We start from the raw sequence: 27,863 nt of genomic DNA, 5'->3' as shown, positions 1-27,863 counted from the left end.
AACACAAAATCAATAATAACGAAGACAATAACATTCTATATTCAATCATTTACTTCCCACATTTTAATGAGACCTGTCAAACAACCTCATATTTATTTGTACACATTTGAAACCTTTCACATTCATACTAAATCTCACCAATGGTATTATTTAACCATAGAATAAATAATAAAAAGCATGTTTTGATCATCAGTGACCAAGAATACAGGACAAAAAGTAATTTATAAAAATCAAGGTAAAAATAAGTATTTCCCTTCTGTACTTAAATAGTATAACTCAATTTCCAATTTGATATATGAAGCCTTCCAACTAAAGTTCCCTCATCATAATTTACCCATTGTAAATAAAAGCAAAGCATCACAAATAATTGTATGATATTTTTTAGAGTACTTATCCACAATATCCTTGAACTTTCAATATGATAGGTATAGTACACTGTAATCACACTGCTGCAATTTTCTTGACTACAAGAATCCCTTACAAAAGACAGGAACTAAACGCTCTGCAGTCTACAATATAAGGAATGCTGTTATACTGAGATTTTAAATAACTTCTACACTGCAATCTACTAAAAAAGTAAGCTTAATCAGAAATTATTGTCAAGTTGTCAGCACTTGCTTCTATCATTGCCAACAGGGACTTTCATTACCGATTGATATTACTATAGGACTCTTCACACAAAGTAGTTCAACTACATTACATGGATACATTTGTTACGTAAACACAGCCATGTATATATATTGTTTATTATATAAACATATACCTGTGTAGCACTACAGTTGAAGGTAAATCTAATATACTTGTATTCTCTACTGAGCACTCAAGCTCATATCAAAGGTTATCAAATTTCAAGTCAGGAAATTCACATTTGCTTGCAGATTAGAACTTTTAAAATTCAGTTCAATTCTGAGTTCATTAAAACATATCCTAGTAAAAGATAACTTCAATTTATCACAGTATGTCTATAATAGTTACACTACACACAATAGGCTCTTATTATATCTGGAATGTACACAATTTAGTAGTGCTATAGCACCTAATGGCATCTACTCTGAAGATCTCATGATAAATTTCCCAAACAAATCAGTGCAATAACCCTAATATTTCCAGTCAGACAGATCTTTATAAACCATGGATGTGTTATTGCTTTAGTAAGGTTTTAAATAAAATGTGTATCACCAATAGCATATGCATGTAACTATATAGTTCTCATTTTATGAGATTAGAGAAAGTCTGAGAATTTTATACCTATATATGATAATACAAGAGATCTTATTCTATGAGGTTTTTGAAACAAGTCTGAAGTATTAAATCCATATATCGATTGACACTTTCAATCGATCCCATATGTATGAGCAGTTTCAAACTACAGCTGAGGAGGAAAGAGGTGGCCATTCACAGTTATAATGTTTAAATCCGAGACTTGTCAGGGAATTATCAATTACCTGTTCTTTAAAATAAACCCAGTATAAAACTATTATAGGAATGATATGAAATATTGGATTTTCTTGGGATATACTTTAAGCGCAAGAAAAAATGCCCAATGTAAACAATTTATTTGATGGAAATCTGAAGCATTTGTCATATCATTAAACAACTTTATGTTAATTATCACATTACAGCTAAAAAGGACAGCTGGCTGACATAAAAATGGATCTTGTAGAAACACCTTGTTGATAAATTTTAAACTGGAACAAATTAGGAGATGGTTCATGGAAATTGTCCTCTGATTTCTTTTAAAGGGACTAAATGGTTAAATATTCATTTCATAACTGATAAAAAGTATTATAACATTTAAATATCTGTTAAAAATTGTGTACTTTCTGTTAATTATAATATCTTAAAGTTTGCATAGCCATTTTATTAACAACATCAAAAAATTAAAAATAGGAGTGACCCAACACTAATTCATATCATTATCATTCAGAAAGTGTAAACAATGTCTTTGTGCATGCTCTGTCACGCACGAAACAAAATGTTTATTTTACAAAGTACGAATTGAAACATGTCAAATGAAGTTTTGGCTAATTACATAATTATACTTAGTAAGTAATCATATCAAAATGGCGGTGTGTGGTAAGACACAACAGCGAGTGTCCACTACCATTAGTTTGAAGCTGATAATCTTTATTAATTTCTCTCAGAGAGTGTTATAATTTTGTGAGGAGTCTAATTTTAAGTATTACAATGCTTGCCTGTAATCAAACACATGGGGAAAAATAATGAAATCTAACCATTTTGTCCCTTTAACATTAGTGCTATTACCGCAGCATATCCTGTCAACACAGCCATGTAGTTCTGAGCTTGATACATAATAAATACATTTATATACATATGTAATATTACATATAAAATGTAACAAATAATCTAATATACAAGACAGAAACCACAACAAATAAATCTGACAAAATCAGAAAATATTGGCACTAAACATATCACCAGTAATCAAAACCACATCAGTCATTACAAAACGTTTTCACCTTTTTCTTACACATTGGATTTTTATTTTGCATATTACATGTATTCAATTTAGAAATGCATTTCAGGAAGATAAAGTCTATGTATTATCTCAGTGGTATCCGCTTCACTCACAAATTTTTGTCATCTTGAGAATGGTGTAAATTCATAGTGGCTATTTGTGTTGTTGCTATTTTGACCTTCACACCACGCTGCTATTGAAATATGAGAGATATGTTGGTTTAGAGATCCTACAACATCTCACAGCTATTGCACTTCACACCTTTTTCTAGACTGCTCACTTGGTCAGTAAATGATCAATCTGCAAAACAATCAAATATTCTAACCCTGACACCAAATCAATCTTAGAGATGAAAAGCACAATACCAACCAACATTATTTAAAGATATCATGTCTTAGCTATTACAGAGACATTAACACTATTTGTAGATTTGTCTGAGCCATCACATACAAGACATCTTTTTACTTTTATGTTACACTTAAGTTATTTTCTCTTTGGAGTTATTTTTTCTTTTCCTGTATTTGAAGATACAATCTACCAAGTAATTTCTCACCTGAGTTTTGTACATCTCTTTGACATCATGTAGATCCATTTTAAGCTCTTCTGCTTCCTCCACTTTCTCGCCATACATCTGTAGCATGGCATTGTATCGCTGATTTAGGTCCTGCAAATTCAAAATCCATTGACATCATTTCAATGAAATTCTTCAAATTTTTGAGGAAATGGTGGCAAATTCCAACCATTACCGGTAGTCAAAGTCACTAAAAGGTTCTACAGTAGAAATAGAAGACACACTCAAAGACTAAACATAACTCTCCAGAAACAACAAAGACAGTATACCTCAGTCAGTAATCAAAATCTATTAAAGTTGATCTTATCTATAATACCTACATTAAGCCATTCTATACCTTACTGCTATGGTTTTTGAACCATTTTTTACCCATTAATTATTGAAGAGTTGAGTACAGTGCCTGGTATATACCATATTTATTTGGCATTCAGTCCAGGTCCGATAGTAAACTTTACCATATATACACAATGTATATCACTGCTAGAGAAATTAATGATAACAAAGGCTATTACAATGTCCTGCTATAAGCCCATCCCCTGAATGTAAGTCAGTGGTCCTGTGCTTGTTCCTTGTGCTTAATGCAGGATGAATAGGACACTTTGAGAAAATGCTTTATTAATTCTTCTATTTTCATAATTCTTGAAATACACATAATAAAACAGTAGGTCTGAATCAAAGCACATATCAAGAGGTCAACAGGTCACTGAAATCAGAATGTATCTGTGATGTAATCCTGGCAGTAACATATCTAGGTGTGGTACAGACCTGCATCTGGCTCTTTATCTCTGGCAATGATACAACCTGGCCCTTCAGATCTTCGTTCTGATTGGTCAGATTAACCAGTTCTCTTGCCATGGATTCCCTGGTCCTCTCAAGCTGTTGGATCTCACTCTGAAACACAACATTATAATAACAGACTGTTTTTTTATTGTTTCTAACAAAAACAAAATAAGCACAATTTTGTTACGCAGGCCTTTCTCACCAACAGTATCCACACAGTATCAATGAAGTGCCGTATAATCAGTCATTATTGATTGGATATGTTTACATCACTGAAGTTCATAACTTTTATCACACTAAAGTGTTTTTTCGAGTATTAAAAATACATTTTTTTTAAAATTCAATTAAGTAAACAGTGCTTATGCAAGTATTAAAGAGACATTTCTAGGTCAATATCTTATTCATTACATATTTGACACTCACCTGTAACTGTACAATCTCCCCGTCTCGAAGTTTTAGCTGGGACTGTAAGTTCTCCAGCAGATTGGCAGCACCACTCTGTCTAATATTGTCATATAGACTAGACTTTGTCAGACTTCCAAGTCCACTACTCCCAGGAGACAACAGAAAGTTCCTTTCAAGGTCATCCTAGAAACATAAGATAAAATTAGGGAAGCAATCACAAGTTACAATGTTATGGATACAGCTATACAATGTAATGCTAAGATACAATATACACCAAACAACAAACATTTTCACTAACCTGAGTAAAAGATGTGTTGAGAGCAGGCGGCTCACCAAAGCTTGACATACTGTCCATCCGCTGGACATTCTGGGGAGATACAGACCCACGAGAGTGAGGTCTCTGAACTTCTCGTTCCTGTTAAAAATAGAATAAATATTTCTAGCTAACATCTGATACATTTATGAGGTGACGATGGAACAGATATGTGGCTAAGTTCTTTGCAGCTTTTACAACCTTTGCTCCTCACCTGAAAATATCATTTTTAAATCTGTCAAGATCCCCTAATTTGAGACTTTTAACTTTAGCTGGCCTGTGTGACCCCAGGAAAATTGCAAAATTTTACTTTCCTTTTAAAATTAAGAAATTCAGATCAATAAAAAATAGAATCGTTTCCATTAAATATTGTATTCTTTATTCTATATGCTAATTCCAAATGTGGTGTTTTGACCTGAAATGGTACTTCAGTGTATCATCATCTTTAACTTCATTTCCTTCATTAGCTGTATAAGATCATCACAAACTTGACATGTATGTGAAAATTTCACAGAATGAAATGAAGGCAGAAGTTAAAAGTTTTAGGATGGGGGTATATCTAACATGTTCTTACCAGCTGTGCTATCTGGTCCTGAGCTATGGCTAACTTCTTTTTCTCCTGGTCCAACTTAGTTCTTTCCATGTCTAGCTGTGTCTCCAAAAACATCTGTTAGAAATTTTAAATTTTCTTGACTATCAACATGAAAAACTCCTATTTTTAGCATTACAGATACACAATATATATAGAAATTCAATGTGGTATAACTTAAGTGATGAAATTTAGAATTTTTATCTATTTATTTTACCTACCTTTTCCTTGTTGACTTCAGATAATTCTTGAGACATCTGGTGTTTAATAACCTCAATTTGAGCAGATTCACTAAAATACAAAATTAAAAGAAAATTGGTTAATAAATTATACTGAATTAATATCGATTGTTATGTGACTTGAAACTGACCTATTTTTCAATGGTTTCAACACTTTCAAACCAACTACTTTTTATTGGTTACAAGATTCGGAACTGACCTACTTTTCATTGTCTGCAAAATTTTGAATTTGCCTTTTTTCAATGGCTGTGTGATTTGACACTGACCTATTTTCAATTGGTTACAAAGTTTGAAATTGCCTTTTTTCGTCGGTTACATCATGTGGAACTGACCTATTTTTTGCATCCTCCAACACCTCAACACGTGTCTTCAGCATCTCTAGTTGAGCTACGTGTTGTGACTTCTCTTGGCGCAAACGACAGTTCTGGGACTCCAGGGCAGTCACATTAGATGTAAGGTCAATCACATTTTCACTAGCTGATCTTTCCTTTTCCACAGCGATCGTCAGCTGGGTCTGAATGTCAACTGAACACAAAAAAATATGCTGATCAAGTTGCATTATATATCTGTCGTAGTAAAACAAATATTTGGTTCCCATCAATATCATCTTTGCTGTTATATTGATACAACAGTTTGTTTGCATCACTTTTTAAGGTAGATTCCATACTACCATCACCAGAGCTAGCAGAACACTTTTGTGAAGTTGAATAGTTCTGTAAATACCCTGAAGCTATGTTACACTATGAGAATATTAAAATGTTTACCTATCCTGTCTGTAAGAGTTTTCTCCAGTTTCTCCCAGGATGAAGATTGTGCAGCATAAGTAGTTTGGAGATTCTCAATCTGTCTCAACAGAGGTCGGGTGGCTATTGACAAAACAGGAATACATATTAAATTTTACATATGCATGAAATGTGTGATTATTAATTTCATATTTTTCTTAAGGTGAAAGAAAAACTAGTTAATCTTTTCTTATTGTTTTTTTCTATAATAGAATTCATCACAGGGGATATTAATTACAATACCAGATGATGATTATTTACACATGGGTACATCAGTATCAGTGTGATGTTGTAAGCTGAATCAGTTTTGGAAAAAAGTCAAGAAATAAAATCAACTCAAGTCTGACAATGTCATGTGTTAGCTTTAACATACAGTAGACTATGTATACAAGATACTTCTGATCACACTAAGTTGGTCATATTAGTATACAGGTAATAACTGTTATAGTCTGTGTCATATTTACCTACTTGTTGTTATAGTCTGTGTCATATTTACCTACTTGTTGTTATAGTCTGTGTCAGATTTACCTACCTGTTGTTACAGTCTGTACCAGATTTACCTACCTGTTGTTATAGTCTGTGTCAGATTTACCTACCTGTTGTTACCGTCTGTGTCACATCCTGATTTCTTGCCTCATCTTCTTGTAAATGCTACAATTGTAAGAGTATCTTTCACAATTCATTATCAAATGTTATAAATCATAATAGTTTCAAATGGAAAAAGGATACTCGATTTAAAAGTTTATAAATTGAAATATCTTTGTATTTCTTAAGTCATTTATCTAAACTTGTCAAAAAAAAACCAGTGACCTTTTTATTTGGCTATACTGGATATCATTTACTCCTGACCAGTAAATAAGTACATACCATCTGAAGATCAGAAATTTCTTGTCTCAGCAGATCCTCTCTGCGATTATGTTCTTTCTCCATTCGAGACATACTCATTCTCAGATCCTCAATCTGTGAAGCAAAAAATAATACTAATACTGATATCTTGGTGACTATATTCCTATGCAGCTTTATTAGACCCTAAAGATTACATACGTGTAGAGGGAGGGCACCCAAAGCTGTACAAATCTTATAACTGTCACATAATCTAAGCTATCATTCAATATATAGAAGGTTATTTTTAAAGAAATGATATTTTCATTGGAGCATGAATGTGAGTGTGAAAATTTTAAAAGTGAAAAAATAGGTGTAAATTTCACCTACAATATAAAGTACTACTTAAGATTGTTGTCATACCTCCATGGGTAATTCAACAATTATAATCATAGATAAATAATTTGTACATGGTATTACAGAGTTCTTGCATGTTAATGTAAAAGCATACTGGTGTTGGACTAATAGATCATTAACCACAACTGAAACTTAACATGGGGAACAATATTTAGGAAAATTAGATAACCTCTTATTTCCTATATTTTTATTTCAATTTGTTAAAACTTTATGCCATTGTAATCCATCCCCGTTCTTTCACTGATAAATCAGATTTCATAAGTGAGATAATAAAATGCAAATTATTCATGAAATATTCAGTATGAGGTATGAGTAAAGGTTTCAACTCTATTTATGAAGGATGAAACTAGTAAGAATTCTCAACATTCATTGTAAAACTCTCTCAGCAGCATTCCTGGAGAAAATGATTATATCCTAACCTGAGCTATAAGGGCCTCCCTCTCCTGTTTGAAGCTGAACTGTTCTTTAGTGAGTGTAGCCTTAAGTTCCTCACGGACAGACATCTCCAAACTCAGGGCATTCTCCTGCACCTTACTATCTTGTGCTGCCTTAGATTTATGAAGCTCCGCAATCTCTCTGAACAATAACAGTTAATCGAGGATAGAATCAAATCAACACAAATTAGATACAAAAGTGCAAGAAAATCATCAAAATAGGACTTTATCAAAAACCTTCTGCAATTAAGGTTTGTTTAGACAACCCCATAATTATCTGTTGACAATTGTTTAAACATGTAATAATCATTTTCAACATATTCGACACTATACAGTTCTAGTCAAATACAACCAAAGACATCTTGTATTTCTCCATCACACCTAAACGGACATTATTTTTGAGGAAATTTGACGACAAATTGCACAATAAAGTGAATAGTGCCGAAAAACATTTTAAGGATGTGATTTATGCAGTTTTCTGGTCCAGAGCAGGGTCCTGTTTAGACAAGTGACACTACTTACTTGTAGGAGTTGTCCAGGGCTGCCTGCAAGCCTCGCACTCTCTCCTGGGCATCTGTCAGCTCTCCCTAAAATTGTTTTGATAATGGATACTTAGTTCATAGAAGTTTTTGACATACAGGTTGTATCCCTGGATTACCTCCCCTTACATGTAAATCAACTGAAATCAGCCTCAGCTTTCATGAATAAATAAAAGATAATTTTAAATTACCTTTAATTTTGAGATTTCCCTCTCCTGTTTCTGAACTGCAGAGTTCAGCTGATTGATGCCCTCTGAAAAACAACAGGATTTATCCTTCATTTTATATTGAGAAGATTAAGGGACAATTTTCAAGCATTGAAATTTGATTTTTTTTCTATTTCATTAAGAATCACAGTCAAGTGTAATCAGAAGAGTGAAACACAAAGAAAACTACGCAAGCAATCTTTAAAAGATCTTTGAATAAATAGTCTACACAGTTTCACTGTGACTCTTCACCAGATATTCAGGCATCACACCTGATGGACATACCTGTCTGTTTTTTCTCCATCGTATCCTTAGATTCACAGACAGTTCTCAGGTGGTCAAGCTCTTTCTTTTGATTGTCTATCTGATTTCTGTACAAATACAAAAATAATTTGTAGTAGCTGCTCAAGGTCAATCTAGTTATAAACAATCTAAATCTTTGTAAATGTTGTTTAACATGAGTTTCTCCACTAGGCACCTCACCAAATGATCTGTGAAGCTGGTTAGATTATAGTGTTTGGATAATAGGATAATAAGAATCCTCAGGATTTACAGAATACTGCTAATTGACTATAGAAATCAAATGGTGAGTAAGCTGATAATGAATGCTTACTTTTGGCTGGTTAACAGGGCATCATTTTCCTTCTCCTTTACTCGCAGCTTCTTAACAATGTTGTTACTCTGTAGCTGGTGTTTAGATAACTTTTCACCTGCACAAAATGCCAAATTTACATTGTTGAATATTACCATACCACTGATGTTTCCTGTTAAATATCATCATACAAAATTGTACCTGTTGAATTAAATCGGACTAAATTGTACTGTTGAATATTATAATACCTGAAAATACAAGAATATATGATACCAAATTGGATGCTGTTACTATTCAACAAAAAATTATAAGATGTTGAACATTGTCATAACAAATTGAAACAATCAAAAACCTAAATAGTAGTTCAATGCTTCAAACTGGTGACATATCCATGTCAAAATTCATTTTTCATTGTTCAAATGTTAAACGAGAGGGAAATCCAATGACTGGACATGGAGTTTATCCTGTGTACCTACAAACTCTGGGTAAACACTTGACACATTTGAGATACCTGATTGCTAGGGATCAGGCCCATCCAGTTCTGCTATATCAACAACAAAGTGGAACAAGTGAGATAATGATACAGGTGGGATATGTAAAGACAGGTTGGGCATGTGAGACTGATGAGATAATGATACAGGTGGGATATGTAAAGACAGGTTGGGCATGTGAGACTGATGAGATAATGATACAGGTGGGATATGTAAAGACAGGTTGGGCATGTGAGACTGATGAGATATAAAGATACAGGTGGGATATGTAAATACAGGTTGGGCATGTGAGAATAATTCTGATATTTGTTACAGGTTTCTTCTATATGTAAATACAGGTTGGGCATGTGAGAAAATAATGAGATAATGATACAGGTGGGATATGTAAAGACAGGTTGGGCATGTGAGACTGATGAGATAATGATACAGGTGGGATATGTAAAGACAGGTTGGGCATGTGAGACAGATGAGAAAATGAGAAAGATGGGACAATGACAATGAGGCATAAAGTCATTAGATACATACCTTCTTGTAATAATTCTGCTATTTGTTGATTTTTTTCTTCTATTTCTAACTCATATCCTCTTGCTCTGTAAGCAAAATAATTGAATATTAAGTCTAACACTAAAACATCTAACTGAGCAAAGCTTTCAACCAATAATTCATTATGCACCTCAAAACATAAATTTAGAGTAAAGATAACTCAATTCAACAGGTTGGGGGGCAGGTTCCTCAAAATTTATTAAGGTAGTCGGTCTACCGGTTTCGCACACTTAGTTGGGCTTCATCAGGACAACCATAAACATAAACATAAATGTTGCTTTGTGATCAAAAGTTATCGTGAAATCAAACTATCATTATTACATACTTGGGTCAAGTACATATATATGGAGCAGCAATTATTTTTGGTTGAAATCAATTTTCAATGTTACATAAAATCAATTATTGCTTGAAGAGTTTCTGTACCTTTTAGAAAAATCATCTTGAGATTTTTGTAGGTCTTTTCTTGCTGTATCTCTTTCCTGTCAAAGTATAAAGGAATTTAATTTAAAGTAATTTAATCATAAAGTGCTGTTTTTATCCCCATTAAGTAGCCTATACAAAAATCTATAAAGAAACCTATATATAAACACACAAAGTAGCCTCTACAGAAACCTATATATAAACACACAGAGTAGCCTCTACAGAAACCTATATATAAACACACAGAGTAGCCTCTACAGAAACCTATATATAAACACACAGAGTAGCCTCTACAGAAACCTATATATAAACACACAGAGTAGCCTCTACAGAAACCTATATATAAACACACAGAGTAGCCTCTACAGAAACCTATATATAAACACACAGAGTAGCCTCTACAGAAACCTATATATAAACACACAGAGTAGCCTCTACAGAAACCTATATATAAACACACAGAGTAGCCTCTACAGAAACCTATATATAAACACACAGAGTAGCCTCTACAGAAACCTATATATAAACACACAGAGTAGCCTCTACAGAAACCTATATATAAACACACAGAGTAGCCTCTACAGAAACCTATATATAAACACACAGAGTAGCCTCTCCAGAAACCTATATATAAACACACAGAGTAGCCTCTACAGAAACCTATATATAAACACACAGAGTAGCCTCTCCAGAAACCTATATATAAACACACAGAGTAGCCTCTACAGAAACCTATATATAAACACACAGAGTAGCCTCTACAGAAACCTATAAACTAGCCTTTACACAAACATATCACCGCGGTAACTAACCTAGGCAGTAACCTATTAACAACCCCAGACAGGAACCAACCTATACAGAAACACAGAAACCCATACACTAGCCTCTTCTGTTGCCTTTACAATGACCCTTACATGTTCAGTGACTCCTACACTAGCCTACAAAGTAACATACAAAGTACAATCTTCAGTAGTCTGCACATGTACAGCAACATTTAGCTTAATTTATACTGCAACCTTAGTTTAGCTGTGAAGTGGACATTAAATACAACACATAGCCTACATAATGTCATATACAGTAACCTTTACAGTGGCCTCTATAGTAGCTTATACATTAACCTATCTAGCACCCTATTATGTTCAACACAGCCTCCTCTATTTAAACTAAACATATGTACCAGCCTATATAGTTGCCTGTACACTAGCCTATATAGTAACCTGTAATATCCTTTACAGTTGCCTTTGTAATATTACCACCTACAGTAGCCTATATAGTAATGTAAACTATTAAGTAGCCTATACACTAGCCTATACAGCATTAAATAGTGCATGTGACGTTGTAAACAGATGACAGAAATGTTACAAACTAAAATATACCCGTATGACACTGTTCAGCTTTTTCTCTGACTCTGCAATTCTGCTTGCAAACTCTGATGAAACCTTGCTCACATCCTCTAGCTCAAGTTCCCGTGATTCTTCCAGCTGCTGTAACTGACTGAAATAGTGGTTGCCATAATTACAGCATAAATCTATTATTATTTATATTTTCTTCAGAGATTGAAAAGAATATAAAGGATAAAGTCTTTAATTTCAGTTATTGTACAAAAGAGAGTAGAAATTAGTGATATACAAGTGGGAATATTCGGTACTTACTTGCGTAAGATACTGTTAGTCTCCATCAAGTCATTGTTGTCTTTACTCATCTGTAACAGTTTATTTTCTCTTGCCTGGATAACTTCTGCCATTTCAGCCATTTTCTGAAAAGAAAATAAACAATGACTCCTTCAATAAGTTCTTTGTTTGTTACTCTAAAATGTTAATCCTGTTTCCACAAATTTTCTTACCTGGATACAAACTTCACAAGTAGTTACATATGATAAATGTGCATAAAACATCATACATATAAACGGAAGTAAAATATAAAACAAGTGACAGTTAAGAGTAGATGTTTGATATTTTATGAGGCTCTTTTCCAATGTTGTCTTACTACGTGGCTCAAAGTCACTGTTATATCTAGAACTACAATTCAAGTCGAAAGGACCACAAAAATATTTGGTTTGATGAAGTTTCCTACTGCATCAACATTAAAACTTCTGACTGAAAGACTTTGTTCAGAAATCAAGAAATTCTAAATATTTACTATATATGAAAAGTGGATTTAAGTAGTGTTCAGAAAAAAATGAGTTAGGTATGATGATGAATACCTGTGTATCAATTATAACGTCTTTTATAATTAATACTAACTACATGGGCTTCAGCTCTAACATGGTACCCTATGAGAAACTTAAGTATTGGCAATTACAGTTAGATTTACCCATGATGTCAAAATCAGTCTTCAAAACCCTGAAGTAAACAAGAGGCTCATAGGGCATGTATCGGTCACCTGGATCTTAAAGCCCAGCAATGTTATACATGCTTATAGGTTGGGTTATACAAATATTTCCAAATTAAAGCTAAGTCACTTAATTCCTTTGATGGGGTAAATACTTATATCATTACTGTCTTTCTCTTTTGATTCCCAGTAAGAGTTATTGGGTTGGTATCTCAACTATATAAAAAAATATGACCCAGAAATAATGTCCCTTGAGGTGTGCCACAACTAAGGGTCAAGTTCTACTTAACAAATGTGATTATTTTTAGATGCCAAGCAATTATATATATGTAAGGTTATGGGGTGGGGATTTCAATTGTTTTGAAAATATCACCTAGAAATTAATCCAGAGGGTTGGGGCCACACCTCATGGCCAGTTGTTACGTTGTGAATGTGTATCTCTTTAAGCCAAGCATTGCTATAGATGATTTAGGGGTGAGTATCTCAACTGTTTCAAAGATATTACCATGACACTGAGTCCCTTGGAACTGGACCAGACCCTAGGGCGAATTCTTACCTGATGATTGCATTTATCTCTTTATGCTCAGCAATGCTATACATGGTTATGAGATTGGGATCTAAACTGTTTTTTTCCCTTATTGAGTCCCTCCCCTCCTGAAGGTTGGGGTGGGGGAGGGGGGGGGGGAGAGGGGAAGAGATCCACCATTTATACAAAATGATTTTCCTTAACCAACACATGATTTACACAAAATTTGGGCAAAATTTGGGCAAAATCTGATCATTTCTTCGGAAGGAGTGGGATTTTTAAAAAAATTGCTCTATTTGCCCTATTTGGTCCTGCCCCACCTGACCATAGGCAACGAGGTCCCCTTCACCCAAACATGATTCACACCGAATTAGGACAAAATCCAATCCTAAGGAGGAATAAGATTTTAAAGAATTGGTTCTATTTCCCCTATTGGGCCCCGCCCCGCCCCGCCCCGCCCCTCCTGTCTCAGAGGGCCAAGGTCCAATGTTTATACATTACTGATTTCAAAGGACTTGCCAAATTTCCCATTTTGGGCCCTGTCCCTCAAGCCCTGGGGGGGGGGGGGGGGGGCGGGACACACCATTTATACAAACAAGAGGCCTAGCAGCCTTGATGGTCACCTGAGATAAGTAATATTGATTATAAAGGTTAAAGGGTAAGTAGCTTTCAGGTGTCATGAAAAAGGAATTGTGGCATTGATGATAGTAAGCCAATATACATACATACATACATACCACCAAAACTGTCATCATATACCAATAATCCTTACAAAGTCATTTCCAGTGGGTAATAAACATTATGCTCAAAAATTCAATTTTTCTATAAAAATTATAGTAAAATCAAGCTCCTCCCCAGGAAGAAATGTGAGACCCATCTTAATAATTAAAGCAACATAAGATGTCATCCCTTGCTCATACAAAATTTAATTCTAATTTGAAGTATTTCCAATAAAAATTAAACAAATTACACTCAAAAACCTATTTTGTTTATATAAATTTTAAACTTTCCCCCTCCCCACTGGGAAATGTGAGACCCTGGGGCCACGAAATTCACAATTTTGGTAAAGCAACTAAAGACACTTCCATCCTTGAAGAGTATTTGATTCTATCATGTGTGGGTGTTGAGAAGATTTTTGAAAACCGAGTCAATTTGACCCTTTTGGCCCCAGCCATCAGCTCCTAGGGGTCAGCTATGATCAATATGGGCATACTATATAGCTGTCATCCTTTGCTCATAATTCTAACCAAGTTTGAAATATTTCCAATGGAAATTAAACAAATTATGCTAAAAATTAATTTTTTCCAATAATAACTGATATAAAATATACCCAATCCCCAAGTGGTTCTATGATATCCTGGGCCCTTGGGGCAAGGTGAGCTTAAAGTCTATTCTCTGATACAGATTTTGTTACAATTAACACAGATGCTGTGTCTTATGGCCTAAAATGACACCAGTCAATGTATTGTGTAGCAAGGTCTACAAGATATTTTGTGGTTCTTTTACATCAGATAAGTAGTAATGTAGATTTTCTATTATCGGTTTAGCCTAATTAAGAACAATGGTTTTTAAATATTTAGTTATGAATAATACTAAAAACCAGCAATACTGTTAGTGGGTTAGTCAATACAAAAGACATCCTGACCTTGGACACAAGTTATTCTGTGACATTCTGGAAGTCATTTTAGTACTTATGAATACCCTCAATCATATTTGTAATTGATAACATTTAATGATATCCACTGGAATTCCCAACCCATTGTCTGTAAACAATATATGCATTGAATCTTGATGAAATCCACAATGTGCATAAGGAATATTTAGCACTTTACAGGAGACATTAAGAGAACAAAACATATTTTGGCATTCTGTCATTGCCGAGTCAAAATGTAAAACTGTAAATCATTTATATCAAAGAAAGGAAAACTGTCAATTCATTATCAAATAGACTTTAAAAAACCTAAATAAATTATCATATAAAATGAAATTGTTGATTATTCATCAAATCAAGTAAAATTGTCAATTAATTGTGAACTAAAATAAAAGTATCAATTAACTATCAAATAAAGTGAAACTATTAATTAATTATGAAATAAAACTGTAAATTGATCATCAAATAAAGTAAAAATATCAATCAATCATCAAATAAAGTAAAACATAAAATTAAATATAAAAAAATATAGCGAGAATAATATAAAAACGAGGAAAAAAATCATACATGGTTGAATAAAAATAATGAACATGCTTCTGTATGTATATATTTATATGTTACATAGATTTTAAAATGATATTGAAAGCCAATTTAAAGTTGTACTCGACATCTGTCACTATTTAAATGCATCTTGATTTAAGCACTTTGTTTATATAATAATGTTGCAAACATGATGACTTTGTGGTAAAATATAGAAATGGTAGTAGAACATTGCCCTTGTTGTAGAACATTGCCCTTGTCGTAGAACATTGACCTTGTCGTAGGATATTGACCTTGTTGTAGAACATTGACCTTGTTGTAGGACATCTTTTCTGCTATCAGTGACAACTTAGTCATTGATCATATTCAACCATTATCAGAAATATTAAGAAATTGTTCTATGCAATAAAACACTGTGTTAGTCCATGAAAGCTATTAAAATTGATTTATTATGAAAGATTTTAAAAATTAATGTAGACAGTGTCAAGTTAAGAAAACAGTATTGTTAGTTTTTGGAGATAACACATTAGAACATTTTGTTCAGGTTGGTAATGTCATTAGAATGCTACATGGTCACCTTCATGAAAAAAATGACCAGTGTGTAGCGTACTAACACTGACATACTTAGTGTGTAAGATGGTTAGGAATCAACCAACTCTTTTGGCTGTAATACATAACATTATCATATGTACACTAAGGTTGAAAATATTGTGACAAGATGGCCAAGACCAAAAAAAATTAACACTGTTTTACACTAGATTATAAATATGCAAGCTTATCCAGATGACTTCCTTAACCAGTCACCTGAAAAGGATATACCACAACAGGCCAGTAATAAACAGGGATGAAGGGGCCACAGACTTTTTGTACATATAAGACCAAGTGTTAAAAACAAAGCGTAGCCTTATTGATTTCAGTACCTTGTTACCATCCTGTGTGTATTTTGTTTGGTCTATAATCTGTTTAAGAACTACTTTTCTATTGGAAGATAATGTGTAAACTTTGTGTTTCCAAATTTTGCAAATTAATTGTCATCACACATATTTGTGTATGTGGTTTCAGACAGAAAAGTTTTAAAAAAAAAATTATGATCTGCACAAATTAAAATGTTTTTGCATTTTGACCTTGCTTGCCCTTAACTTGACGTTTTGGGTATATATATATATAACTATATGTTATATGCATGTACTCAGATATGTTTGAATTTTAGCATGTGGTCTTGATGTAAGTTACATCAGGCATCTGAAGCACTTTGTATCTGTCTCCTAAAATGGTTTATATAGAAATGTTGAGCCATTTTAAAAGATATAATGTTCTTAACCAGGTCACCATTTTATGGATTTACTGACTGCTGGACAGAGAGAGAGAATGGTACCCTCTACCCATTCCACTTCTAAGGTTTGATGATGGGATTGATTAGCAATGTGTTCGTTGAAAACACCAACACATCAAGGTACAGTTGTTTTAGAACCTGTTAAGCTAGCGAGACTAGCACGAAATGTGTGGGTAAGTGACACACAGCTTACCTGGCCCCCAGCAGAGCTACCAGCCTGAGGCGGGGCGGGAGGAGTTAAGGGGTTGGTGTTGGCAGTTGTATTCTACAAATCATCAATAATTGTGTCAGTCAGTCAACCCTGAGAGTCAACACACCTCACAAGGACAATCATCATACAGATTTGTATTTTCTGGTTAAAACTGATACTTATAAAAACACTGGAAACCATTTGATAGCATATGGCTCTAGTTTACAAAGTCAAGTCAATGAACTTAGAGTCATCCGCACTAAAATTACAAAGAAATAGAAGGAAAAAAATTGGGACATGGAAATAATTTTGACTCAAACAGAATTTCGACTCAAGCGATTTTGAGACAAGTTTCAACTGTATTATACAGTGTATGTACCATGGAGATTCAATTTCTCTTACTCTTGATAAGCGTATCCACTCTAAGTTGCATGAGATTTCCTTGTCTCACCAAAGGGTTAAGCAAGGGGGAATTCCCCTCTTATATCTATATGGGTAGGTAACCTCTCATCAGTAATACAAAGCATTGCGATAGCAACAGAACAACTATAATGCCAGCAAGGAAGGATAAAAACAATCACTCACTACCTTATTAGATTATCAAGTTGCAAACACTTGTCAAGCCTTGTGTTTGCTAACTTAGTAATTTCCATCCTTGGGTTAAAAACCCTGTCTTATCTCACCCCAGTGAGGGTGAAGATTCTATCAAACCTTTGTAATCAATGCCAATCTTAATAATTTCTTTTGAAGATATTTTTTTTCAATTCATCAATTATTATTACATTTCACGTGACTTTGAAAGATAAAAAAAATCACCTTAGCCTTCATTTTACCTTTCAAGCCAATGTTACCCTGGAAATCAAAAATCATTAAGATTCATCAAAGAGACTCCACCTGGGCCATTGATGACAACATTAATTAACATTTAATCTTTCAGGACACCAAATGAATTTACAGTCTGAACTAGTGAAAATGTTCACATAATGCAGGTGCCAGGGATATCTGTTTGCATAATAATCATAAATAAATAGAGAACAAAAATACAGTGAAAAATTATTGTGTGGTTCTCTAGCTAACCTTATTGAAAACACTTTGGTAATAATGACAAAATGTAAAGTATTGAATGTGTTGGATCAAAGCTTATATTAATTTTGTGGTACAAAAGCGTTGTGCTAAATCACGATTTGATTCTGGAGCTTATTTTAAAAGTTACTTTAATCTCATTTTTTTCTTGTGTAAAGAAGCATTTTTGATAGAGAAACAAAAATGTGAAAAAAATATACACAAAGTTAATCAAAGAATGTTTTTTAAAGTTAACAGGAGTCACACCACACAAATATTTTTCTATCTTGTTGCAGATTACACATACATGTGATGTACAAACACTTACTAACTGCAGCATGCAAACAAAAACGAAAAAAGAAAAAGAAAAATCTAAAACATCAAATAGCTTTTTAAAAAAAACACCCTCTGAAGCAAGATGTAGGAGAAAAGACAGTATGAGATTGAATGCCACTGCTAATTAAAGACCGCCCAAACCTCAGAGGCCATGCTAGTAGATGTGGAATCGCAGTAGCTGTCTCGAGTCAGATGAACTTCAGTGTGTTCAGGTACAGTCTGTAACTGAAATAATCTAGCACTTATACCTAACTAATTATTGTCACAATATAGAATCATGTACTTTTATACCCTATTTATCAATTCAGCTTCATTGTATTTTCATTAATACATTTAGCACTGCTTTTGATGTTTACAGTGTATCCTTATACGGATTCTATAAGATACTGCACACTTAATTGTGAGAGAAATTAAACATAAAGAAATATACAATGATAATATCCTGTTGGTAATCACATGTCCTTTCTTTAAAATGACACCAGGAATAGCATTCTTTATATTATCTACCTTCCTAGCACAAAGTATCCTAAATTACAAGGTTCATTTTACAAATTAAAGAACAAATTTTTGTTTAACTTTCACAGTAAATTTTGAATAAAACCAAAATATGTTTGTAAAACTTATGTGCATAAAGTAACAATTTTAAACAACTGTACCTTTTTGTATCTAATGAAATAACAGTAATATTTAACTTGTGATCAGGTGAGAAATTGTACCTAATATGGTGATTGTTGGTTATACAATTGTACATTTTTTTTTACATTATAGTTCAACTATTGTACTTTCAATGAATAAAACAATTGCACTATTGTACATCATTAATTATCATACCATGTTGTACATGGTTAATCTAATGTGCTTTAAATATCAACCCACTGTAATAATGTATATAGGTAATTAATACAAAAAAATAACAGTAAGCAAGAACTTATTTAAGTTCCAAGAACTAACATCCTAGCTATAGTGGATATGATCTAGGTTTCAAATCAATTCTTAATTCTAAAGCTTAAGCAAGTAAGACCAACACAGCTAACAGAAATGGGGAAATCTAGTTTCAAGATTTTAAGTTTTCTATAAAGTACAATTCCCAACTGCAGATCAAAATAAAACAAAATGATTTCGCTAAGTTCTTCAATATAATGTACTATCATGTCAGAAGAATATACCTCTCCCCCTCATCAACTATATACTATATCTGTGCATAGGGTCACGAGATGTCTTGTGTGCAATCAAAAACAATTTCATAAAAGTTAACCACCACAAAGTAAAACAGGGATAATGAACAACCACATATAGTATATTAATAAACCTTTTTGAAGACAATGAATTAAGTTTGTAACTCACGATTACGTTTAAGTCATTAGTGATTCTCCTTGACAGAACCATTTCTCATATTTCAATAGTGTAAAAAATTGCTAATATTCAACCTTTGCATAAAGTCTGATGATAATCCATTACAAAATGAAGCCCCCAGAACAACTGATGCTTAGTTGAATAAGATTTCAATAAATAGCAAAAATTATCTTATTCTTTGATTTTGGTACCCTGCGACATTCTCATACCAGACTTAAACTGAGTTACAGTATTAACACATTTATAGTTATGGTTTAATGACAGATATGACTTTAAAACACCAGCCACTGGAAAAAAACTATTACAGGAGAATCAAAATGGTGTTTGTAATAAATGTCTGATTTTTCAAAGGCAATTCCATTCCCACATGTTGACCATTTGTGCAGCTAACACAACTAAATCTAACAAAGGTACCTATGATGTTATTTTCAGAAGACTTACAATCTTGAAACTTATACCCAACATGTCTGGTTAAAAAGGATAACAAGCCCTAATTTGACACTTACAGTAGATCCTCTCAAAGAACGTCGTTTCTTTAAATACAAACAAATCAAATGATTTATGTGGCAACTATATTTACAACCAACAAAAAACGACGCATTTCAGCTGGTCTTAAACAAAGCTTGTAGACTTGTTACCAATAGGTTTTCAAATGGACTGAAAACATCAAAGATTGTAACAAAATGTTGAAGCACCTCAAGTATATCACTACTTTCGATAATACCATCTGATAAATACAGTTATCAAATATTACCATGAAATATTTCCTTGAGCTTTTAGGGTCCAGATAAACTGATCAGCAAGATTTAGGCATTCCCCATATATTCCATCTACCTTAGTTTGTGAAGAAAATGTACACCCATCATGTTAGTTTTTATATAGAATCTCTAAAAAAAAATTGTATTTACTTTTCTATTTCTCAAAGTATATTTTATATTCTTATAAGTTCATTTATCTACAGCAGATTAACCAACAGTCTACCCAAGGCTTATCTTCAGCATTAGATTTCCTAAAAGCAAGCGACATCCACACATGAATAGCATGATGCTACAGAGAGTAAATCTAGCAGCATTGAGTACAGATGTTTTATAGACTCTCTCATTGTCATGATTTCCTTTACTTAACATGATAGGTGTATGTCAGAGTACAGAAGATACCTTTATTCTAGCCTAACATATACATCAAAGAGGCTAGGGATTCTGAAGTACAATGATTTCAGCATCAGGTTAGTAAGTTTGTATTGGGAACTACTGGATGTTTAGAATATACTAAATCTTAGGTTAAAGATACAGCATGCCTTTATAAGTTTAAACACAGTCAATACTGTAATTGGCAAAATAATGAAATAAGGAAAGAAGCTTAAAGACAGTATTTACACATCATAAACAGCATTCAGATGTATACACGTTTGACATCAATAATTACTTCACATTCCATGACCTATATACAGTGCCATAAACATTATGCAACAGCATATATATATAAAACCATGCAGAATGGAATCTTTCTACAATTGACACAGCGTGTGGTAACTGGTAGCCCTGAAGAAAGAAAACCTGTCCCCAAGCATCAATGACATGAAACACATCAATATACAGCCTGTGTCTGAGATATCAATCTTGCAATATACCTGTACTCTGCGTGTCCCCTCCCATCCCTTTTTGACTGTGCCCTTAATCTTACTTTTAACACTTTCTGTTGATTCATATATGGGTCTCCTTTCTCTTCACGAACTGGAGCCAGCTCTACAAACAAAAATCGAAATTACCAGTACATGCAATTGATTATAATGTAAAGTGAGAGAAAAATACTCAATACTTTATTAAACCGTTGTAATCATTAAGTTGATACTTAGTTGACAACAACAAAACTATTAGTCTCTGAAATTGAGTTCTGATTTCTTATCCATTTTGAGTTTTCACCATTGGATTAAAATGGACATTTCTCATTATTTCATAATGCATGTAAACGTTTGACCCTTCAGCTTTCAGGAAAAATGAAAAATTTTGACATTGCAAAATATTATTGTTTTAAGAATTGAAAGCTAATGTTGAACATAGTTTAAAGTATTAAAATTATCTAGTTTAGAGCACCGGCATGTATGGTACATCAAACATCCCATTAGATCATAGTGTCAGAATACACAAAGTCTGTTATTTTACCAACAAAATCAATATATAGACTGGTCAGGTACCTCCTTTACCTAATCTTCTTAATAAGCACATATTGTATAGGTTACATTTGAGAGATCTATTTTATGCTGTTTTTAAAATGGCATAGAATTCCCAAACATATATCTACCATGAAAATAAAAGAAGAAAAGAAAATGACAAAAGAAAGCAAAATTTACTTTGCTTGTCTAGTGGCAGATCTCTGTTCTCACCATACGGGCTGTCATCCTCCAAACTATCTCGACCAGGACTCAGTTGTTCAGCCTGACCTTCTCGACTCTGGGTACTTGAGCTTGAGGCACTGTCTGTTCTTCTATGAGTAGGACTTTCTCGTCGAGCTGTTTTCTGTAATGCAATTTTCAATGGCGACAGATCTACCATTTTGTTGATATCCCCATTATTCATTGAATTCGGCGTAGAGATTATTTCAATATCGGATGATGTTGTTGTGTCAATATCATCCCCCGATTCATGTCCACCAGTACTTCTAGAACACTCTGATTTTTCACCTCCTGTAGAATGACAGTCACTGTTATTATCTTCACTTCTGCCATTATCCTCCATCGCCTCCTCGATCATACATTTTACATACGAACTACTTGACGACACACTAAACATACTGTCAGTGATTTTATGAGAATCTTCTTGGAATTCTGTCAATTCACGTCCATCAGCTTCCTCCTGAGAAACTTGACTGGAGTCTACAGTTTCCTTAACAGTCATATCTTTTAAACTAGAATCCTCTGGAGTTACCAACTTTGCACCGACTTCTTCCTCCTGACTAATCTCCCCTGCCGCCTCCTCTTCTACACGATTGTCCACAACAGTATCTTCGGAGGTATGTGTGTCCATGCTACTGTCCAGTTTACTAGTGTCTGATGAACATACTGAGCTACAAGCAGAAGGACTGTGTACACTTCCTAAGCTTTCTAACACATCTGTTTCAGTGATTCCGCGATCTTTATCCGCTTCCTCCATTGCTCCTTCACCTGACCCACTGGACACAGATGACTGGACTAGAACATTGTCTCCAGTAACCATAGTTTCTTTCACATCCATTTTTTTGGTTTCAATATTCCCTGAATCAATTGGAAGTTCCCCAAAATGTATTTCTTTTTTATTTTGTGTTTCAGAATCCTTTTCTTCATTGTCATATGTGGTCGAATCATTTTGTGCTTCCTGTTTATCAGAATCAATATTTCCACATATTTCCAATTCAGATTCTGCTGGAGTTGGATTTACCTCAGGGTCTATCACAGATGAAGTTCTTTCTGAATCTTTATCGTCACTTGACTGAATCACAACACTATCTAAATCTATTGAATAGTCCTCACTTCCTTCACCAGGACAGAGAACCTTGTCTGTAGAATCAATCTGTACAAGTGATACACTGCTGGACTGGTCAGTCATATTGACACCACACTTGCCATCCTGATCACTGTCATCACTGAGAGATATTACTCCCTCTGTAGATTCAATCACAGATACACTACTGGACTTATCTGTCTTACTGTCACCACTTTTATCATCCAGCAGAGAATCTGACACCTCCTGATTTAATCCCTTCTTACTAGGAAAACTAATACTCTGGTCACCATCTTCTGGTGGCAATTTTTTGGTTTCCTCTTTTTGCAAATCCAATCCTTCAACATTTTTTATGGTTTTAGATTCAATATTGTCAGCAGGAATATCAGTCAAACTTTCTTTATTTTCTTGATATGACTTTTCAAAATTTGACCCAAGCCTTAATTCTTGTCCTTCACCTTGTATTGATTTATGTTGTGCATTTTCTAGGTCAAGGTCACCACTGACATCTTGACCTTCACCTTGCCAGGCTACAAGTGATTCACTAGTCCAAGCTGATGAAGAATCCCAATTCTCCACTTTTTCTTTACTTTCCACTACAGGAATGCTGCTTACCACTTTCTTGTCATTGCCAGAACTACTTTCCATATCCTTATCTACAGTATGTTTTGAAGTTTTCTCCTCTAACTTTGCAGCATGACTTGTTATCTGACTAACACTTGAGTGTTTTACATCAGTAGATGCTGGGTCTTTTGCTATCTGCTTCTTTTCGTTGCTTTCAGAAGTTGTTTGAGAAGTTGGACTTTTTTCTTTTGACTTGGGCTTGACATCTTCATGGACTGAGCCCCAGGGCATAGACCAGGAACTCCTAGCCCCTTCCTCCTTGGCCCCTCCCTCTTCTTCCTCAGTCTGGGAGGAAGGCATCCATGTGTTCCAGAAATCATTCTTTGTTTCTGGTGTAGATGTTTCTTTCTTCGAAGGTTTATTAACAGCAGCTATAAGAAAAATAACATTTATAGAGATGATACATGTTACCTATATGAATTTATGATACATGTATTGTGTATAATATCTATAGAGGTATATTTTACAACAGCAGAAATGGCAATGCATCAATGTATAAATTTGTTTCTGTTTCCAAAATTTACAAATTGTACTGATCACAAGTGACTGCACAGATTTTATAATGACTGCTTCTTGTGTGAGATTTAATTCCTTTTTTCATATGATATAGATTCTAGTATCTAGTTTTCTAACAAGTCTAGATATTTCATTACCATAATGTACTGCCATTTTCCTAAGTCTATAGATGGTAATCAAACAGATATATACACAATGAAGTATTTTTACCCTGTTTTACTGCTAAAAACAGATTATCATAATTATGATAGATTCAAATAACTGTTGTACAAGTCTATTGAACCTAACAAATATTTCACAGGTCTTTAGATGGCTTTTTTCAGCTGTCGATTTTAAAAAATACCAAATTAATTTTACAAATCTACAGTTTTAACAGTCTATATATCTAATCCATATATGTGTTTTGCTTTGTTTTACATTAAAAAACAATAGGAAAATATTATATATCTTTTGTGGGCTTACATGATTTTGACTGCTTTAATGCTTCCTCATCAATATCAAGGACTTTGTCGATTTTCTCCTGAGCTGTTTTAATTGCCTGAGAGGCAAAGTCGGAGAAGTTGCTAGCATTCCACCAACTCATTATCCTGCCTGTGTATTGAGATCATACCACAGTCATTTGTGCAAAAATCTGAAAATATAAAGAAATTTCTATAAGGCAGTTGTACATATTTTAGTAATTAGTGTGTTACTTCGCATAAATTTCCACTCTTTCAATGTAGAATTTTCCATTTAGCAGCTTAAAGAATTTTACAGAATCTGTTGATGTTGTGTGCTGTGAGACATAAACCGCATAAACAGCATCAAGAAAACTAGACAAAATTACCAAGCATAACAAAATCAACACTGTACCACAGTTACTCTCATTATTGTAATATTCATCAGACAAGCTAGACAAGACTTCAGATCTTTCAATTTGAGACAAACATTTATCAATAGAGCAATCTGGGCATTGTAACACCTTTCTTCTCACACTTTTTTTTGTGTAATCAAGTCTCTCTTGACAAAACAGTTCATGGTCAACAGCATCACTGTAATAAAAGATGATTGTGTTTGCCTGTCTGCTAAAATTTCCATTGACCAATCAAAGTCTCAAATAATACATCTAACAGGTGTGATTGTTAAAAAGCTTCTTTCATTTATTTTTTTTTATTTGTTTATTTTTCATTTGGTTAATTAAAAATGTGAAAGTAGGCAAACTACCTGGTTATACTTGATAGATCTTTAGTTAATATCAAAATATCATAGAAATGTAGGTTTTTACATGCACTGAGACAGATCTTTATACTGTCCGATATGATTAAAATTTTAAAAAACAACAGAGGTCACAGCCAAGGTAATCTAATAGTGAAAGATCAACTAAACCATGATAACATGATCATATCTGTTTCAGGTTGAGCACAACCCCTCATATTGGTAATAGTTCTGAAAAAGAAACACATAAAAGTTTGTTTACAAAAAATTATGCAAAAAAGGGTGTTATGTTTTAAACATAACCCAACAGCCAATATTTGAAATGTACAATGTTGCATTGGTTATTTGGCTTTCTTTTTCAATTTACCCTACATCTGAGTATATAACTGATCAAACTAAAGCGGTAAAATTCGATCTAACGCAGGACTATTACCAGTATGAGGGGTTAAACTTTCGCTGTGCCAGACATGTTTTCATTTATCAGATTTACTCAGCCGTGCATAAACATATGGTACCTAATGGCTAAAATACTCTTTAGGTAAAGGAAAATATCAATAAATTGTCAATACGGAATAGGTAAACAGCATAAGTGTGTCTACAGGGCGACAATATGCAACAATTCGGGTTTTCATTTTCAAGATAAACAGTGCCTTCCTGTCAAGTGTTGATTGCCAGAAGTGCGAATGGACCATGAAGTAAAACTCAAATTAAGTTATAAGTCTACATTGCATCATTCAAAAGACCATAAAAGGTGCTTAGCGGTTATGGAAATGGCGAAAATGTTACCTTAAGATGATGAATTACTCTATAAAATCTCCAAAACGCCAAACATCAATAATTTCGTTCTATGGTCGCCGCCATCTTTGTTGATGACGTCTCAGGTGGGCTGTCACAAATCAGTAAATGCTTCCTTCCGCTTTGATTATTCTTGTAATCAAGAAGTCAGAATCATAAGGCCTTACGTTTGATCCAATCCGCCGCTCTTTCTAGATCTTTAACACAATTTCATAATTCAACAAATGGGTAACAGAATATCGATAGTCGATAATAAATACTATCCAATTTCAAATCGCCTTTCATCATAGATGCTCCGGTGGCACAATCGGTTAGCGCGCCGTACTTATAGACAGTACCTTCCCTGTGCTAGACACAGGACGAGGAATGCGGAGGTTGTGAGTTCGATCCTCACCCGGAGCATCAGACTTTTTTTTATAACTTTTTACTATTTTTACGACTGCTTTGGTTAACATTTTTTATGTAATGTAATTTTGTAAAATATTTCATTTATGCATTTAGATAGAACTGTCAATTATAACTAACTATAATCATAACTATTAAAATTTAAAGCATTTGCCTTATTATATAACATCCAAGACTGCAAGCCTCACAGGTGAACAACATCTACAATTGTTATCTTTTTTACCTGTGTTATGCTATCTTCTTTTGTTAATAACATGTCGTTAATAAAAATCTTTTTGTATTTTTCTTTTATTATTAAACAAGATTTCAGACCTTTTGACATCATACAGTTTTATCATTAATATAACAACCAACTCTCTACAAAGAACCTAATTTTTTCTTGCCATCTGTCAACATTTTACTTTTTATATTTTTCGTTGTATCTGCTTCAAAAATGTCAGTTTGCCTTGTTTATCATCGGTGTTGTGAAGAATTTTGAATACCTTGATCACTGGTACTTGTGAACAATCGATCATGACAGATGTCTAAAGCTTCTACATGAATTGTTTTTTTTTTGTTATGAAATAGTTTGTTCTCCTTTAAGTTACCATGTAGTGTGACATGCCTATGTGTTTGATGTGTGTATGTAATATCACCGGGAGTCATCAATGTTTGATGCATTTTTTTTATTTATAAATCACTGGTGTAATTTACCCTTGAGCATTTTTTATTGGCTGTGTTAGTCAGAAATCGATGGTGTCGTGTTATGAATTGAAAATGGTGCAATATGATGGCAGCTGCAGAAATTTTTGTTCTCCACATAATTTCTTTAAAATCTGTTAAATGTTACTTTTTTCTTAATTTTGTGATGTGTCATATTACCGAGATGTAGATCTGATTTTTATACATGATATTATGGGGATGTGTCTA

General features: G+C 33.7%; 1 protein-coding gene and 1 non-coding gene across 3 annotated transcripts; one reads left to right on the top strand and one right to left on the bottom strand.

Moving 5' to 3' along the window:
- Positions 1 to 33: 33 nt before the first annotated feature.
- LOC132551343 (TATA element modulatory factor-like) lies at positions 34 to 26,582 on the bottom strand. 2 transcript variants are annotated; one of them, XM_060215478.1, is made up of 24 exons: positions 26,541 to 26,582; positions 25,023 to 25,191; positions 22,295 to 24,415; positions 21,628 to 21,689; positions 12,275 to 12,378; positions 11,999 to 12,116; positions 10,626 to 10,681; positions 10,185 to 10,249; positions 9,190 to 9,286; positions 8,862 to 8,947; positions 8,562 to 8,623; positions 8,354 to 8,418; positions 7,817 to 7,973; positions 7,026 to 7,118; positions 6,755 to 6,809; positions 6,141 to 6,242; positions 5,709 to 5,901; positions 5,359 to 5,428; positions 5,123 to 5,215; positions 4,534 to 4,650; positions 4,254 to 4,418; positions 3,816 to 3,941; positions 3,033 to 3,143; positions 34 to 2,779 (listed from the first exon to the last, which is right to left on the bottom strand). In XM_060215478.1, exons 2-24 carry the CDS (start codon positions 25,141 to 25,143, stop codon positions 2,756 to 2,758), a joined length of 4,263 nt encoding a protein of 1,420 aa, XP_060071461.1. In that variant the 5' UTR covers positions 25,144 to 25,191; positions 26,541 to 26,582; the 3' UTR covers positions 34 to 2,755. The 2 variants fall into 2 exon arrangements, with proteins under 2 accessions (XP_060071461.1, XP_060071462.1); XM_060215479.1 differs by having other exon boundaries at positions 22,328 to 24,415.
- A 259-nt stretch (positions 26,583 to 26,841) lies between these two features.
- On the top strand, positions 26,842 to 26,951 carry Trnai-uau (transfer RNA isoleucine (anticodon UAU)). The gene is made up of 2 exons: positions 26,842 to 26,879; positions 26,916 to 26,951. It is a non-coding gene; the product is annotated as a tRNA-Ile (tRNA).
- Positions 26,952 to 27,863: the final 912 nt, after the last annotated feature.

Source organism: Ylistrum balloti, unplaced genomic scaffold (genome assembly GCF_031769215.1).
Source record: "Ylistrum balloti isolate Yb309-2 unplaced genomic scaffold, AGI_CSIRO_Ybal_v1 Utg370196, whole genome shotgun sequence".
NCBI lineage: Eukaryota > Metazoa > Mollusca > Bivalvia > Pectinida > Pectinidae > Ylistrum > Ylistrum balloti.
This window is presented reverse-complemented; position numbering and strand designations above follow the sequence as displayed.